The sequence below is a fragment of the Oncorhynchus clarkii genome, chromosome 10 (genome assembly GCF_045791955.1).
Source record: "Oncorhynchus clarkii lewisi isolate Uvic-CL-2024 chromosome 10, UVic_Ocla_1.0, whole genome shotgun sequence".
Taxonomy (NCBI): Eukaryota; Metazoa; Chordata; class Actinopteri; order Salmoniformes; family Salmonidae; genus Oncorhynchus; species Oncorhynchus clarkii.
Window position 1 is genome coordinate 43,641,105 of NC_092156.1, and position 17,371 is coordinate 43,658,475.

The 17,371-nt window shown below is 44.6% G+C and overlaps 1 protein-coding gene across 4 annotated transcripts; it reads left to right on the plus strand.

Moving 5' to 3' along the window:
- The first annotated feature begins 28 nt into the window (after window positions 1-28).
- On the plus strand, window positions 29-12,539 carry LOC139418534 (repetin-like). Of its 4 annotated transcripts, none has more exons than XR_011635335.1 (9): window positions 29-164; window positions 427-837; window positions 1,095-4,134; window positions 4,475-4,500; window positions 4,704-4,865; window positions 5,225-5,291; window positions 5,412-5,519; window positions 9,093-10,034; window positions 11,511-12,539. XR_011635335.1 is itself a non-coding variant. In XM_071168076.1 (8 exons), the coding sequence occupies exons 2-8, from the start codon at window positions 605-607 to the stop codon at window positions 9,969-9,971; spliced, it is 4,515 nt and encodes a 1,504-aa protein (XP_071024177.1). In that variant the 5' UTR covers window positions 29-164; window positions 427-604; the 3' UTR covers window positions 9,972-10,990. The 4 variants fall into 4 exon arrangements, 2 of the variants coding, with proteins under 2 accessions (XP_071024177.1, XP_071024178.1); XR_011635336.1 differs by lacking the exon at window positions 11,511-12,539 and adding an exon at window positions 10,382-10,990; XM_071168076.1 differs by lacking the exon at window positions 11,511-12,539 and having other exon boundaries at window positions 9,093-10,990.
- Window positions 12,540-17,371: the final 4,832 nt, after the last annotated feature.

Consider the following 17,371-nt stretch of genomic DNA (forward strand, 5'->3'; position numbering starts at 1 on the left):
GCCTGTGTCATTCTTGTGGGTTCTCTGACAGAGTATGTGCTGGCACCCACTGCTTATGTGGTTTAGGATAATATCTGAATTCATGAATAAGGTCAAGTTCATTAATCCTGATAAGGATTCTTGAATTAATGGCACATCGAAATATTTTCAAACCATTTTTTTAGGTAAGTCTGACGGATTTGAGATTGATTGTATTTGCTGATATGTTTTTGTATTTGTGTTGACCTCTTAAAATATTTCAATAATAACTCAACATGTTATTAGTTTTGTAATAAAAATAGTTGTACTTGATGCAAGATAATGTGTTAAATGGCCTGTTTGAAGTCAGCATAACTATTGTGCACTTATGAATGTGCTCAGTTTGAATTAGCTCACATGTAGTAATGTCCTAACTTTGCTATGATTATATGGCATTTTTCCAAACAGTTGATTTCTGGTCCAGAAAATATTTTTGAATCATCAGAAATAATCAAGGAAATACACCCATTACACAGGGAGAGGAATAGTTCAAAGACTGTTGCAGACTGCACAGCAAGCAAAGGAACAGATTGTTCCTGCACCCAGGACTACCACACGGAAGCAGTGGAGGTGGAAGCAGCAGGTGATGGAGAAGTACTTCACTCCTGTGCAGCTTAAACAGGGGACCAGGGGCCACAGGCACGGCAAGCCCCACCTCCACGAGCATCAGGAGAGGGACCCCAAGCATGGCAAGATGGCTGACCAAAAAACGTATCACCACAAACACCATCCCCGCCACCACCACAACCATGATCAGCATCACCATCCTCATCATCACCAGCAAAAGACAGATTGGTCAGAAGATCAGAATGATCACGGGTATGTTTGATTACATTACTTTATTAGTTAACTAAGTTCTGAAATTTTGTCTGGGTGGAACTATAATTCCTTGTTTTGGTATTCAACATTTTGGAAATTGTACATATTTTGATCAGTATTATGCAGATGTGACAACATGATCTTGTCCTGGTTAATTTACCAACGCTGCATTATAGTAAAGCGTGTAACTCAGCCTAAGAGCTCAAATCTGTCAAACCTCAGCTCAAATCTGTCATTGTTATCTCCTCTTGCAATAGCAACCATTCAACATCAGAGGGCAGTATTGTCCACCACCATCACCATGGCCACAACAATCACCCTCACCACCACAATGAGAAATCTCATCCATCTTCCCCTGACCATCCTCATCATCACCATCTGCATCACCATGCTACAGATGTGACCTCCCACCCTCAGGTTGCAGCCACCTCATCCAGCTCCTCTGGTTCCTCATCATCATCTTCATCCTCTTCCTCCTCTACCTCAACATCATCCTCTTCTTCCTCCTCATCATCCTCTGGCTCTTCCTCCACCTGGTCCTCTCAGACTAGTATTAATGAGTCCGTGAAGGATAACAAACATCCACTGCAGAAGCCCAAGTACTCACAGTCCTGCACTGACATCTACAGGGGGCGGAAGGCCTATGACGAGGAGGAAGATGAGGAAGATGACACATCTCCTTTGATTGATGATGAAGGTCACCTCCCAAGACAGGAAAAGAGCTTGAAAGAAAAAAAGAAAAAGAAAGCAATGTCCTCTCATCAGACCCCTGCCAATGTCATCCTGAAGAAGCAGGAGAGTTCTGAAGGGGCAAAAATGGCTGGCAAATTTCGCAAGGCAAAGTCAATGGAGGCACTGTCCCATTGTAAGGACAGGGATGGAGATGCAGATACCATTGTAGACAAGGAGTTGGAGAAAAGAGAGCAGGTAGCCAAGAAGAACTTAGTGCAGGAAAAATTGAAGTTCTCTGCCTTTTTGAACGAGATCACCAGGCAGGTGTTCAGCCCGTACAGACTCACCTCTCTTGGGGTCACAGCTGCTCACAGGCCCAGCAGCCCCGGACAAGCCTCCCTGAGGTCCCCCAAGGTGGAACACAGAGGGGAGGAGAGGCAAAGACAAAAGAGTAGTCGGCCTGGCAGTGCAAGCTCTACGACCTTCAGTGTTCACTCCCATATCCGCAGGCAGTTCCGCTCCAGCAAGCACTCTCATTCCAGCAAGCACTCTCGCTCCCATCTCGGCAAACACCAGGACCACCAACACCATCAGCCTGCAAGAGACATACACCACAGTCCCAGCAGCCACACCGATGACAGCACTAGCCCAGATAATAGCCCCTCCTCATCAAGACATCCCTCCTGTCATTCAACACCACACCACCATCATCACCAGCATCGCTCTCATTCTCCATTTCACCACCATCACCATCACGGTCTTCACAGTCCATCTCATCACCATGGAGACCACCACAGCCCAAGCCATCCCCATCATCATGGAGAACATCACAGCCCAACCAATCACCATGGAGACCACCACAGCCCAACGCATCCCCATCCCCATGAAGACCACCACAGCCAAACTCATCCTCATGGAGAACACCACAGCCCAAGAAACCCCCATCAACATGGAGACCTCCACAGCCCAAGCCATCCCCATCGTCATGGAGACCACCACAGCCCAAGCCATCCCCATTGTCATGGAGAACATCACAGCCCAACCCATCACCATGGAGACCACCACAGCCCAACTCATCCCCATCCCCATGAAGACAACCACAGCCAAACTCATCCTCATGGAGAACACCACAGCCCAAGAAACCCCCATCACCATGGAGACCACCACAGCCCAACTCATCCCCACCCCCATGAAGACCACCACAGCCAAACTCATCCTCATAGAGAACACCACAGCCCATGCCATTCCCACCACCATGGAGACCACCACAGCCCAACCCATCACCATGGAAGCCACCACAGCCCAAGCCACCTCCATCACCATGGAGACCTCCACACTCCCAGTCATCCCCATCACCATGGACACCACCACAGCCCAACTCATCCCCATTACCATGGAGACCAACACAGCCCAGCCCATCACCATCCCCATGGAGACAGCCACACCCAAACTCATACCGATGGAGACCACCAAAGCCCAACTTATTCTCATCACCATGGAAACCACCAAAGCCCAAGCCAACCCCGTCACCATGAAGACCATCACAGTCCAACACATCCCCATCAACAGGGAGATCACCTCAGTCCGAGTCATTCCGATCACCATGGACATCACCACAGCCCAACTCATCCTCGTCACCATGGAGACCACCACCATCCTCTCCACCCAGATTCTCACCGTCGCCATGGCTCCCATCCAGAATTGCACCACCACCATCATCTGTCCCACCCTGAATCCCACGATCACCACCGCTCCCATCCAGAATCTCTCCATCACCATGGCTCCCATCCAGAATCTCTCCATCACCATGGCTCCCATCCAGAATCTTGCAAACACCATGGCTCCCATCCAGAATCTTGCAACCACCATGGCTCCCATCCAGAATCTCATGATCACCATGGCTCCCATCCAGAATCTCATGATCACCATGGCTCCCATCCAGAATCTTGCAAACACCATGGCTCCCATCCAGAATCTTGCAACCACCATGGCTCCCATCCAGAATCTCTCCATCACCACGGCTCCCATCCAGAATCTCATGATCACCATGGCTCCCATCCAGAATCTCTCCATGACGATAGCTCCCATTCACAATCTCTCCATCACCATGGTTCCTTTCCAGAATCTCTCCATCACCATGGCTCCCATCCAGATTCTCTCCATCTCCACAGCTCCCATCCAGAATATATCCATCACCATGGCTCCCATCCAGAATCTCTCCATCACCACCATAGTTCCCACCAAGATTCTCACCATCACCACCACCCCTCTCATTCAGAATCTCACCATCCACACTCCCATTCTGAACCCCATCACAGTCCTAGCAACCTAGAACCTCATCATCACCACCATCCTTCCCACCATGAATCCCATCACCACAAACCTTCCCATTCTGAATCTCACCACCATCCCTCCTCACCTGCAGACACACACCACCACCATCATCACCATGACGATCACCACAGCCCATCAAGCCCTTCTAAGGAGAACTCTCCTGTCAGTGCGTCAGCTGCAGAGCTGGAGTCATTGTCCCATTCCAGCAAGTCTTCCAGGAATACCACCAGCCCCACGAATCAGGACGAGCAGCAGACAGCCTTCAGCGGCTCAACTGCCTCTCTACATAAAGTATGACTGCTCCTGGGGTTGGGTTTATTACTATTGCTAGTTAAGTCATGCATTATCTACTGTGCACGGTATATTTATTGACCCGTTTGTACCGTTGCACGTGTTTTACATTCTTAATTATGTAAGAATGTTCCGTTCATTTGCTTCCCATTGATTGTGGCATTAAACATGCAGGCACCTACCTACATAATCATGGATGACACATCAAAATGACCACACAACGTGTCACTATTGGTTATCAATGTCTATTAACTGGAGGCTTCAAAATCCATTTCTATTTATGAAATGCACGTTGTTGACTACTGTAAAAATCCATTTCGGCTTTGTTCTTCCCATATAGGAAGGATCCGAGGTTGATCGAATAATGTGAGTTTGATTTTATGTTTCATTTGATCTCTGTCTTGTTGCTTATCGGGGGAATAATTCAAATTGGGAATGTAAAATAAAAGTTTTTGTCACATGTTCCATATTATTGTTGTTTAACAAATGAATAAATGTTTCATTAAGATACAAATGGTGATCTAACTGAGCACTAACCCCTCCGCCCTCTTCTCTCCTACTCCCTTCAGGATGCTTCAGGAGCAAAATGAGGATCTGCACCACAGTTTGCTCCAGACCGCCGTGCGAATGGAGTGCATGGGGACTGAGTTTAAGAGCAGTCACCAGCTCCTTGAGTCAGAACTACAGAACACACGTGTGGAGCTGAGTAGCCTCCTGGACAAATTCAAAAGGTCGGGGGAGGAGTTATAAGTCATTGGGATATTTATTGTACCTCAGAATTAAAAGGGGGTTCAGGGAGGAAAATTAGTGTGGCAGTTACAATGTTCTTTTATTTGCCATTTATTTTGAGTTGATATGCATGACATTGACAAGCTTAGATAGTGTTATTACTGTAACTCTGACAATCCTGCTCTCTCTCTTGCTCTCTCTCTCTCTCTTGCTCTCTCTCTCTCTTGCTCTCTCTTGCTCTCTCTCTCTCTTGCTCTCTCTCTCTCTTGCTCTCTCTCTCTTGCTCTCTATTGCTCTCTCTCTCTCTCTCTCTCTCTCTCTCTCTCTCTCTCTCTCTCTCTCTCTCTCTCTCTCATTTCAGACTGAGGGATAACTACTCCTACACTCAACAGACCAATAATCTCTTGGAGCGGAAGCTTCATTCAGTGGTGAGGCACCAGCAGATGGCTCATTTGATTTTTTGAAGTCGATAGAAGTACATTGTTTACATATCTGGAATATATAGTCATGTTTATGTGTGTCTTATGTGGTGGTGTGTGATTTGACAGGCTCAGAGTATGGACGGGGAGCGTGAGCATCTGAACCAGCGCATCACAGCCCTGACAGATCAGCTGTCCTCAGCCAAGACCACCATCCACAGCATGGAGACTATTAACGTGAGAACTCCTCCTGATGAACAGATCTAGCCGAGACAAAAAGACAACCTAAATGTGCGCAAAACCAGACCAGAGTGGCCGAGTACAGAGAAATACTGCTAGTACAGGTCCTGAATCAAACCCGCCTGACCTTTATGATCCCCTGACCCTCAAGCCCCAACCTTGGAATGCATTGCAATAAGAATTAGCTATAGTGCATGGCATGCACTTACACAATGTTATCCCTTTACATTCGAAAATGGCTCCTAAATTGGAATGTAGTGGCTGTACAGCAACATGTTATACATGATGTCAGAGCTCTGTATGGGTTTTGACTGACAGCCGATCTGAACTTGAGCACTGCGCGACAAGAAGTTATCCCGCCACGTAATTGGGCAACTTTTACTATTTTTTTATTGTCTGAGAGAGGGAAATGCTGTGAAATAAGATGACTCGATGTATTTTGAATGATAAGACTTTGAGGATTATAATAAATCCCGCTCTGATGTCAAACAAGCAAGCCAAACACCTTAGAGTCCAAATGTGCACTTCACATCTCCAACTCCTGAAACGCATGTCACATACACGTAGGATCTTAATTTGATCACTCTTTTGTTGCTCATCATTTTCATGCACAGCAGGAAATGCAAACTTGTAGTGCATTCAAAGTTTAAAAAGGCTTCTGACGTTTGTAATTTCCACTTTTGTAATTTGCCCCAACGACAAATTTACAAACACAAAATCCATTCATTATAATCACCATAATAATTCCCATTTCCTGTTTCTGCAGGATTATTTCCCTATTGTAGCAAACTGGCTCAAATTAAGATCCTACATCTATCTGTACAGGGACAACATTTATGATCACTATGTATGATGTACAGTTACAAGATGACATGGCATCATACCCTGGGTTGTTCCGAACAGAATGAGCCTCTTTGTTTATTTTGAAGAGATTTGATACGGCACACACATCTGAATGCACACAGGACTCCTTTCTATTTGCCGTAAAAAATACCATCTGCTTCTCTGAATTGCCTTATGATGCCTAACACTGCAAGATGGTATTTTATAACTTCTGTTGGCAATAGAAGAAGATTTGAAATCATGCCCACCTGACACAGATTGCAATTTAAAAATGGTCAGATTTTGGATTGCGTAAACAACAACAGTTGTGTTCCAAACCGAAACAACCACAAGTGTGCTTGCTCTAGTTCCTTGACGGCACCGCTAGGAGAGCTCAAAAAAGTACCTTGTAGTTGAAAACTTTTCTATGAGTCATAAAAGTCCATTGAAATTGCCTTGGAACTGTGCACACTGGAGAGGGTTGGCCACTTGGCGACACCAGTTAGTCCTCTCACTCAAACCCTTGTAATTGATTTGTCTTATGTTGCACCTACTCCACATTTTCCAGGAATAGTCTTATCATGTTGATGAATGTATTTTCAGATTTCATTATCAACAAATGCGGGGAAAAGCATATGTAAAATGCACTTAAATCAAAAGTATAATTTTTGGATTCAGTCTTGTGTCAGGTGAACTATTGTGCACTCACCTTTTGTCTAATAATTGTTCCATTATCTCCAAACTGTTCCCTTTCAATTGCTACCATGGTTATGTATATGCTTTTTATAATTCTTTTGTAAGAAATTTAAATTTAGCCCTAACCACATAGGCCAATTCCCACGAGTGTAAAGGGTTAACGAATTGTAACTACACCATATATACAACAGTATGTGGACACCCCTTCAAATGAGCGGATTCAACTAATTCAGCCGCACCCGAGGTATAAAATCGAGCACACAGCCATGCAATCTCCATAGACAAACTTTGGAAGTAGAATGGCCTTACAGAAGAGCTCAGTGACTTCCAACCTGGCACAGTAATAGGATGCCACGTTTCCAACAATTCAGTTCATCAAATGTTTGCCCTGCTAGAGCTGTCCCTGTCAACTGTAAGTGCTGTTATTGTGAAGTGGAAACGTCTAGGAGAAACAACGGCTCAGCCGCGAAGTGGTAGGCTACACAAGCTCACAGAATTGGACTGCTGAGTGCTGAAGCGCATAAAAATCCTCTGTCCTCGGTTGCAACACTCATTACCGAGTTCCAAACTGCCTCTGTAAGCATAATAACTGTTCGTCGGGAGCTTCATGAAATGGGTTTCTATGGCCGAGCAGCCGCACACAAGCTTAATGATCACCATGCTCAATGCCAAGCGTCGGCTGAAGTGGTGTAAAACTCGCTGCCATTGGACTCTGGAGCAGTGGAAACCCGTTCTCTGAAATGATGAATCACGCTTCACCATCTAGCAGTCCAACGGACGAAGCTGGATTTGGCGGATGCCAGGAGAACACTACCTGAAACAATATATAGTGACAACTGTAAAGTTTGGTGGACGAGGAATAATGGTCTGGGGCTGTTTTTCATGGTTTGATCTAGGCCCCTTACTTCCAGTGAAGGTAAATCTTAATCAAACTGGGCTCCCCCATCCGCATCCTGCCAGCCAGTTTGGATGAGATTCCCTCCTCCAGGAGACAGAAGCACAGGCAGGAGGAGCAGCATGGCCAGCTGAAGGGTACAGAGGCCATGATGGACCTCCACCAACCAGAGGACGGTACCATGGACGACTCAGAAGATGAGATCATCCGGAACTGGAGGACAAGGAGCGAGGACATGGGTGATGATGGAGGTGTGGATGTCAGGGAGGTAGATCCTGGCAGCAGGTTGGACAACCTGCAGTTGGCCCAAAATATGCTCAACCGCTTCTGCCAGCTGCAGCCCAATGTACCGGAGGGGTGGGGCTGGACCAGAGGGGTGCCGGACGAAGAGCTGAATTCCAGTAACGGGAAATCTTAAGGCTACAGCATACAATGACATTCTAGATGATTCTGTGCTTCCAACTTTGTGGCAACAGTTTGAGGAAGGCCCTTTCCTGTTTTAGCATGATAATTACCCCATGCACAAAGCGAGGTTCATACAGAAATGGTTTGTTGAGATCGGTGTGGAAGAACTTGACTGACTTGAGCCCTGACCTCAACCCCATTGAACACCATTGGGATGAATTGGAACGCCGACTGTGTTCATCAGTACCCAACCTCACTAATACTCTTGTGGCTGAATGGAAGCAGGTCCCCACAGCAATGTTCCAACATTTAGTGGAAAGCCTTCCCAGAAGGGTGGAGGCTGTCATAGCAGCAAAGGGGGGACCAACTCCACATTATTGTCCATGATTTTGAAATGAGATGTTCGACGAGCAGGTGTCCACATACTTTTGGTCATGTAGTGTATGTTCCTCTTTGTATAGAATGTCTCCTTCCTTCCACCACCCATATCTCCCATTAGTTTGACCTTTTGTTTATTCATCAAACCCATTTTAGTTCAGAGTGAAACCACCAATAGAAACCATTGTTTTTGCTTTGAGCTGCGTGTAGTTAGTAAATGCTGTTTTACGTAGCCCATTCTTTCTAATGCCCATTGTTATGAAGCTATGAGTTGTCTTTTAGTCTTGACTCAGCTTTTTTCTTGATGTACAGATGTTCATTGTCATAACGACATAACTGTATTCTGTTCTGTGTCGTCTATTTTCATTCCTTAGGTAACATCCTTGCTACAGGAAGCCCTCGACAAACATTTCCACCCAGATGATTCTGTCAATCAATTCCTTCTCCCTGTTGCCCCCCCTCCAGTCCAATTCATGGATAGTCATCATTACGGAAAGGTCACCACCAAAGGGGAAGACCTATCGCTGGGAACATTGCCAGAAGAGGAGGAATCTGATTGGTCGGAGATGGGGGATGAGGCTCCAAAATGCGTTCTGAGGTCAGCGGGAGGTCATCATGGTGGCACAGCGTTTCAACCGTGGAGACAGGAGCGTATTTGCTGGGCAGGACAGGGAGAGGGAGACACAGAGAGTGAGTCAGGGGGTGAGGAGATTGTCAGACAACACCCTCCCCACTCCCTACAGATCCCCCATCTCCACGTCACCATTCACTCTGAGACCTTACCAGCCCCCATGGATGATGTCACCCTCACCACCAGCTTCAAGAACTCAGCTTATGGCCCAACAGAGGAGGACGGGTACAGGGTCACTGCGAGCCGCAAACTGGGCTCTCCCATCCGCATCCTGTCAGCCAGTCTGGATGAGATTCCCTCCTCCAGGAGACAGAAGCACAGGCAGGAGGAGCAGCATGGCCAGCTGAAGGGCACAGAGGCCATGATGGACCTCCACCAACCAGAGGACGGTACCATGGATGACTCAGAAGATGAGATCATCCGGAACTGGAGGACAAGGAGCGAGGACATGGGTGTGGATGTCAGGGAGGTAGATCCTGGCAGCAGCTTGGACAACCTGCAGTCGGCCCAAAATATGCTCAACCACTTCATCTGCCAGCTGCAGCCCAGTGTGGAGGAGGGGCGGGGCTGGACCGGAGGGGTGCCGGACGAAGTGCTGAATGGGGAGAGAACACAGCTGTGACACCTGATCCCTTCGCCGAGACAAGTATGTGGACAGGTGTCGACTGGGTTGGTGGTTACTGAAGTAAGCATGATTTGGATAACATTATTAGTATTTTGAACATAAAGCAACAGGATTGACCACTTGAATAATAATACTTTTAATTATTACAATTTTCATCTGATTTAAAACGTTTTCAGGCCTAAATAACAGGGCCCCAAATAGTATTCATCATTAATAACAAGTAAGATAAAGAAACTGTTTAAAACATAGCGTTTTCCTCTTTTTGAAGATATTAAGTAATTAACGCCTGCAAAGAGCTGTAATGGCAAGCGGCCCAAGTTGGAGATCCTCAGCTCCACATTTTAATATTTGTGATATTTTTCTCGGTTCATAATCAAAGACATGTCCTGAGGTCTTTTTTCCCCCAGTATGCAAGGATTTGGCTTTGATGTCCTCCAGAGGTAACATCAAACAAAAAACATGTGGCTTTGATTTTCCCTGTTCCCTCACTCTGGGAAACCCTGTCCTAGGCTTCACTACTGTCTCATCATAGCAGAGCACAGCCGAATCCCACCCTTGTCTCTGGATTATATAATAATAGATCCTTCCAGAACCTCTTGTGCATAATTCATCATAACGGTTTGTGTTTTTCCCTCCGTGCATGTTAGATAAGAAGAGGAGTGTTGCATAGAATTGAGGTCCTTTAGGTAAAGATGTAAGATGTGTTGATAGACTTTGTTTATCCTCATAAATTAATCCACCTGTAGATATAGACATAATACCAGGTCTAACCTGTACAGTGTATAGTCAAATATTTAATAACATACCGTATAAAGAGTGTCCGTTGGACCGTCACTGTGGATGGGAAACAATGTATTTTAAGTCAGGTTTTTAATTGATGGAGATCAAATGAAAACAGAAACATTTGATACGGTTTTTAGGATTTTTGCTGATGGATCTGTGTGGTCTGGTGTGAATGGTTCCAACTGCTAGATAGTTTCCTCCTTTCATGGGGGGAAATATATATATATATATATATATATATATATATATATTTATTCTTCTTGCATGCAAACTATGTTATCTTGAAAATATTGATGTTTATGTACATGCAAACTACAGTATGTTCTATATTTTAATATTGATGTTTGTGTACATGCTGTAGTCTCCATATTGATATTATGGCAAAAAACCACAAGACAAAATGTAAATCTGAATCACCATTTCTCATTGTGGTCACCAGAGGCATGCAACAGTCAGTTGAGAGATGTATGATATAAGCAATGTTATGCCACATGAAATGTCTGTTTTGTCCTGTGTAAGGGATTTTCCTCTGGTAACCACAGTAAAAAAAAAAAAAAACTGAGTGTACAAAACATTAGAAACACCTTACTAATAGTGAGTTTCACCTCCTTTAGCCCTCAGAACAGCCTCAATTCGTCAGGCCATGGACTCTACAAGGTGTCGAAAGCGTTCCACAGGGATACTGGCCCATGTTGACTCCAATGTTTCAAAATTCAAAAAAGCAGTCGCACATCTGAGCCATCTTTTTTGCAGGTGCATGGTATCAGTTGATGAAATGAGAAAAAAGAAGAAACCCGCACACTGCTCTTTAATAAGCTCCACGTTTGAGCAGATGGTCGAGAAATATCGACTCCCAAAGCAGAACTTTTTCCACTTCCTACAAGTAAGACATTATTTTCTGAAGAGCACCACCTTAATTGGCAACCCTGATATGTCTGTCATTGAAAGAATGCATTTTTTTCCACAAAGGAAAATGTCTGTAAGTCTGTTTTATGATGCTTTAAGGTCCTTTTCTGCTGTAGACACACAGAGGGTGAAACAGGTGTGGGAGAAAGAATTGTCTGTTACTATTGACAAAGAGATGTGGGAGGACATTTGGAAATATGCAAAAACAGTATCTATATGTAATCGTACTAGAGCAATCCAATTAAGTATAATACACAGATTGCATATATCCCCAAATCGCAGACATGCTTTTAGCCCCACTTCCTCTTCCCCTCAGTGTCTTAAATGTAAAACTGATACAGGCACCCTAACACATTGTTTATGGTCATGTACCGAAATACAAAGATACTTGTCTGGTGTTCTGCAAGAAATTGAAAAGATCTTAGGGGTTGATCTAGAATTGGACCCAGTTTCTTTACTGTTGGGTCTCCCTAGTAGGCATGTTACTTCTGTGGGTAAGAGGAGGCTTTACAACATCCTTACCTTCGCAGCGAGGAAAAACATCCTCTTACAGTGGATTAGTGATAAGGTTCCTTCTATTAAAGATTGGCATAAGATACTATTTGAATGGGTGCCTCTGGAATATCTGACACGTACATTACATTCTAAAACAGATCAGTTCTACAAAGTATGGGAACCTTATCTAAATTACCTTAGAATAGTGGTGATCTATGTATTTCAGAATTACACTGTACCTTCCATGTGTGAAACCTAACTTCTTGGTTTAAACTGAGCTTTTTTTGTTTAATTTCTGTTTGTATTCTTGTTTAAAATGTATGTATTGAGAGACGCAATGATGGGGATGGGGTGAGAGGTACACCATAGGTACACTTCAACTATGACAGACAAAATGAGAAGAAAAAGTCCAGAAAATCACATTGTAGGATTTTTAATGAATTTATTTGCAAATTATGGTGGAAAATAAGTATTTGGTCACCTACAAACAAGCAAGATTGCTGGCTCTCACAGACCTGTAACTTCTTCTTTAAGAGGCTCCTCTGTCCTCCACTTGTTACCTGTATTAATGGCACCTGTTTGAACTTGTTATCAGTATAAAAGACACCTGTCCACAACCTCAAACAGTCACACTCCAAACTCCACTATGGCCAAAACCAAAGAGCTGTCAAAGGACACCAGAAACAAAATTGTAGACCTGCACCAGGCTGGAAAGACTGAATCTGCAATAGGTAAGCAGCTTGGTTTGAAGAAATCAACTGTGGGAGCAATTATTAGGAAATGGAAGACATACAAGACCACTGATAATCTCCCTCGATCTGGGGCTCCACGCAAGATCTCACCCCGTGGGGTAAATATGATCACAAGAACGGTGAGCAAAAATCCCAGAACCACACAGGGGGACCTAGTGAATGACCTGCAGAGAGCTGGGACCAAAGTAACAATGCCTACCATCAGTAACACACTACGCCGCCAGGGACTCAAATCCTGCAGTGCCAGACGTGTCCCCCTGCTTAAGCCAGTACATGTCCAGGCCCGTCTGAAGTTTGCTAGAGAGCATTTGGATGATCCAGAAGAAGATTGGGAGAATGTCATATGGTCAGATGAAACCAAAATAGAACTTTTTGGTAAAAACTCAACTCGTCGTGTTTGGAGGACAAAGAATGCTGAGTTGCATCCAAAGAACACCATACCTACTGTGAAGCATGGGGGTGGAAACATCATGCTTTGGGGCTGTTTTTCTGCAAAAGGGACCAGGACGACTGATCCGTGTAAAGGAAAGAATGAATGGGGCCATGTATCGTGAGATTTTGAGTGAAAACCTCCTTCCATCAGCAAGGGCATTGAAGATGAAAATGTGTCTGGGTCTTTCAGTATGACAATGATCCCAAACACACCGCCCGGGCAACGAAGGAGTGGCTTCGTAAGAAGCATTTCAAGGTCCTGGAGTGGCCTAGCCAGTCTCCAGATCTCCACCCCATAGAAAATCTTTGGAGGGAGTTGAAAGTCTGTGTTGCCCAGCAACAGCCCCAAAACATCACTGCTCTAGAGGAGATCTGCATGGAGGAATGGGCCAAAATACCAGCAACAGTGTGTGAAAACCTTGTGAAGACTTACAGAAAACGTTTGACCTCTGTCATTGCCAAGAAAGGGTATATAACAAAGTATTGAGATAACTTTTGTTATTGACCAAATACTTATTTTCCACCATAATTTGCAAATAAATTCATTAAAAATCCTACAATGTGATTTTCTGGATTTTTTTTCTCTCATTTTGTCTGTCATAGTTGAAGTGTACCTATGATGAAAATTACAGGCCTCTCTCATCTTTTTAAGTGGGAGAACTTGCACAATTGGTGGCTGACTAAATACTTTTTTGCCCCACTGTATCTGTGTATGTATATATATATATGCAGGTATGTGTAAGTGAGTGCTGTTTTTTGCTTTGTCTTTGTTATTGTATCTCTTAATATGGGTGAAAATTGTGAAATTCCAAAAAAAAAATACTGTTACAAAACTAAGCTCCACGTACCAGCCTCAAGGCCCTCCAATGCTTCCCACAGTTGTGTCAAGTTGGCTGGATGTCCTTTGGGTGGTGGACCATTATTATTACACACAGGAAACTGTTGAGCGTGAAAAACCCAGCAATGTTGCAGTTCTTGACACAGTCAAACCGGTGCGCCTGGCACATACAACCATACCCCGTTCAAAGACACTTAAATCTTTTGTCTCGCCCACTCACCCTCTGAATGGCACACACGCACAAACCACGTCTCAATTGTCTCAAGGCTTAAAATCCTTATTTAACCTGTCTCCTCCCCTTCATCTACACTGATTGTAGTGGATTTAACAAGTTGCATCAACAAGGGATCATAGCTTTCACCTGGATTCACCTGATCAGTCAAGGAAAGAGCAGGTGTTCATAATGTTTTGTACACTCAGTGTACTGAGATGGATCGGAAGGGGCATATAGTGACAGAGGGTGTGTCGGGAATATATTTTGCTATTTTCAACCAAAATCATAGTCACTGTGTCACGTGTCAAGATGTGATGAAAGCACAGTGTGTTCTGATGACTGTACTGTCAGGCCCCCTTCTGCCTCCCCCTCCAATCCATACCTCTATCCTTAATGGTGTATTGTACTATCATGCCCCATTCTGCCTCCCCCTCCAATCCACACCTATATCCTTAATGGTGTATTGTACTGTCATGCCCCCTTCTGCCTCCCCCTCCAATCCATACCTCTATCCTTAATGGTGTATTGTACTGTCATGCCCCCTTCTGCCTCCACCCTCCAATCCATACCTCTATCCTTAATGGTGTATTGTACTGTCATGCCCCCTTCTTCTGCCTCCCCCTCCAATCCATACCTCTATCCTTAATGGTGTATTGTACTGTCATGCCCCCTTCTTCTGCCTCCCCCTCCAATCCATACCGATATCCTTAATGGTGTATTGTACTGTCATGCCCCCTTCTTCTGCCTCCCCCTCCAATCCATACCGATATCCTTAATGGTGTATTGTACTGTCATGCCCCCTTCTTCTGCCTCCCCCTCCAATCCATACCGATATCCTTAATGGTGTATTGTACTGTCATGCCTCCACCCTCCAATCCATACCTCTATCCTTAATGGTGTATTGTACTGTCATGCCCCCTTCTGCCTCCCCCTCCAATCCATACCTCTATCCTTAATGGTGTATTGTACTGTCATGCCCCCTTCTGCCTCCACCCTCCAATCCATACCTCTATCCTTAATGGTGTATTGTACTGTCATGCCCCCTTCTTCTGCCTCCCCCTCCAATCCATACCGATATCCTTAATGGTGTATTGTACTGTCATGCCCCCTTCTGCCTCCCCCTCCAATCCATACCTCTACCCTTAATGGTGTATTGTACTGTCATGCCTCCACCCTCCAATCCATACCTCTATCCTTAATGGTGTATTGTACTGTCATGCCCCCTTCTGCCTCCACCCTCCAATCCATACCTCTATCCTTAATGGTGTATTGTACTGTCATGCCCCCTTCTGCCTCCCCCTCCAATCCATACCTCTATCCTTAATGGTGTATTGTACTGTCATGCCTCCTTCTGCCTCCACCCTCCAATCCATACCGATATCCTTAATGGTGTATTGTACTGTCATGCCCCCTTCTGCCTCCCCCTCCAATCCATACCTCTACCCTTAATGGTGTATTGTACTGTCATGCCTCCACCCTCCAATCCATACCTCTATCCTTAATGGTGTATTGTACTGTCATGCCCCCTTCTGCCTCCACCCTCCAATCCATACCTCTATCCTTAATGGTGTATTGTACTGTCATGCCCCCTTCTGCCTCCCCCTCCAATCCATACCTCTATCCTTAATGGTGTATTGTACTGTCATGCCTCCTTCTGCCTCCACCCTCCAATCCATACCTCTATCCTTAATGGTGTATTGTACTGTCATGCCCCCTTCTGCCTCCACCCTCCAATCCATACCTCTATCCTTAATGGTGTATTGTACTGTCATGCCTCCACCCTCCAATCCATACCTCTATCCTTAATGGTGTATTGTACTGTCATGCCCCCCCCCTCCAATCCATACCTCTATCCTTAATGGTGTATTGTACTGTCATGCCACCTTCTGCCTCCACCCTCCAATCCATACCTCTATCCTTAATGGTGTATTGCAGGACCAGTAGTTTGTGATAGAGTTCCACTATATAGATTATGTACGATAATGTTTGTATATATGACATGTTTATTATTTAGAAGTAGCTGTTGCTTTCACCCTGTTCTACATCCCCAGGTTGAACTTCATTAAACCATGCACGATATTACAGAGCTGTGTACAACTACTACTGTCTGTATTTTCTTATCCTCGTGCTGTGTACTGCACGTGTGTCTGAATGTTCTCAATAAATATAGTCATCTGTAATGTACTAATTTAACATGAATTAAAACAAATAATGACACACAAAGTCTAGTAAAAATAATTCAGTCAAACACGTTACACTGTTGTGTCTGATGGTAGGCGACGGTGCTAGATTGAGGGGAGGAGAGTCAGTCGGTTATCACAAAGGGGAGACACTCTTTGATTTATGGGTTCTCCTTGGCGTGCAGCAGTTTTACTGAGATGTGAGTAGTATACGAATATATGAATTTCTACCCGTTTCTCAGGCCATCTTGGTGGCCTGTTAATTTAAGGGTTGGCTTGTCTTGTCAAATGCTGTTACTAAGGCTTCATTAACACTGATATACTGCCATAAGGCCATGTCAGTCCACCTTTATGTGTCACATATTAATGAATCAAGGTGGATTCAGTCTGAGTTGTCAAGAGCCAGCCACTTCATAGCAGTTGAACATGGGTGTTGCTGTCACAGAAAACACCCAGTTAACAGAGAAGTCAATGTGCTTGATGTACTGGATCGTAGGTTTTTAGGCTGTAAATGATTTTCCGTGTTCGAGTTTAAACTCACCCTGCTGAGCCGGTTCTAGGAGCTTCAGAAAGGATTATCCTCCGTTTCCCTCTCTTTCCCTGGATCTCTTGCTTACTCAATTAAATTAAAGAGCAGCCTACTACAGTATATCCTCAATGAGTTTATTACCAGTATGCTTGTACATCATTTTCACTCCAGTTCTTACTGTAATCCTTTTCTGGCCTTACATTATCTGTCTGAAATGGATTTGGGGAAAAATATGGATTGGGGTCTTGAGATTTTACCATATCAATCT

What these genes read in the sequence shown, in the direction of transcription:
- LOC139418534 (XM_071168076.1), top strand. Translation starts at nt 605, where the DNA reads ATGGAGAAGTACTTCACTCCTGTGCAGCTTAAACAGGGGACCAGGGGC. An exon ending in GAAGATCAGAATGATCACGG is followed by an intron (nt 838 to 1,094) that starts GTATGTTTGATT and finishes CTCTTGCAATAG; the next exon opens with CAACCATTCAACATCAGAGG. An exon ending in ACAGCATGGAGACTATTAAC is followed by an intron (nt 5,520 to 9,092) that starts GTGAGAACTCCT and finishes TTCATTCCTTAG; the next exon opens with GTAACATCCTTGCTACAGGA.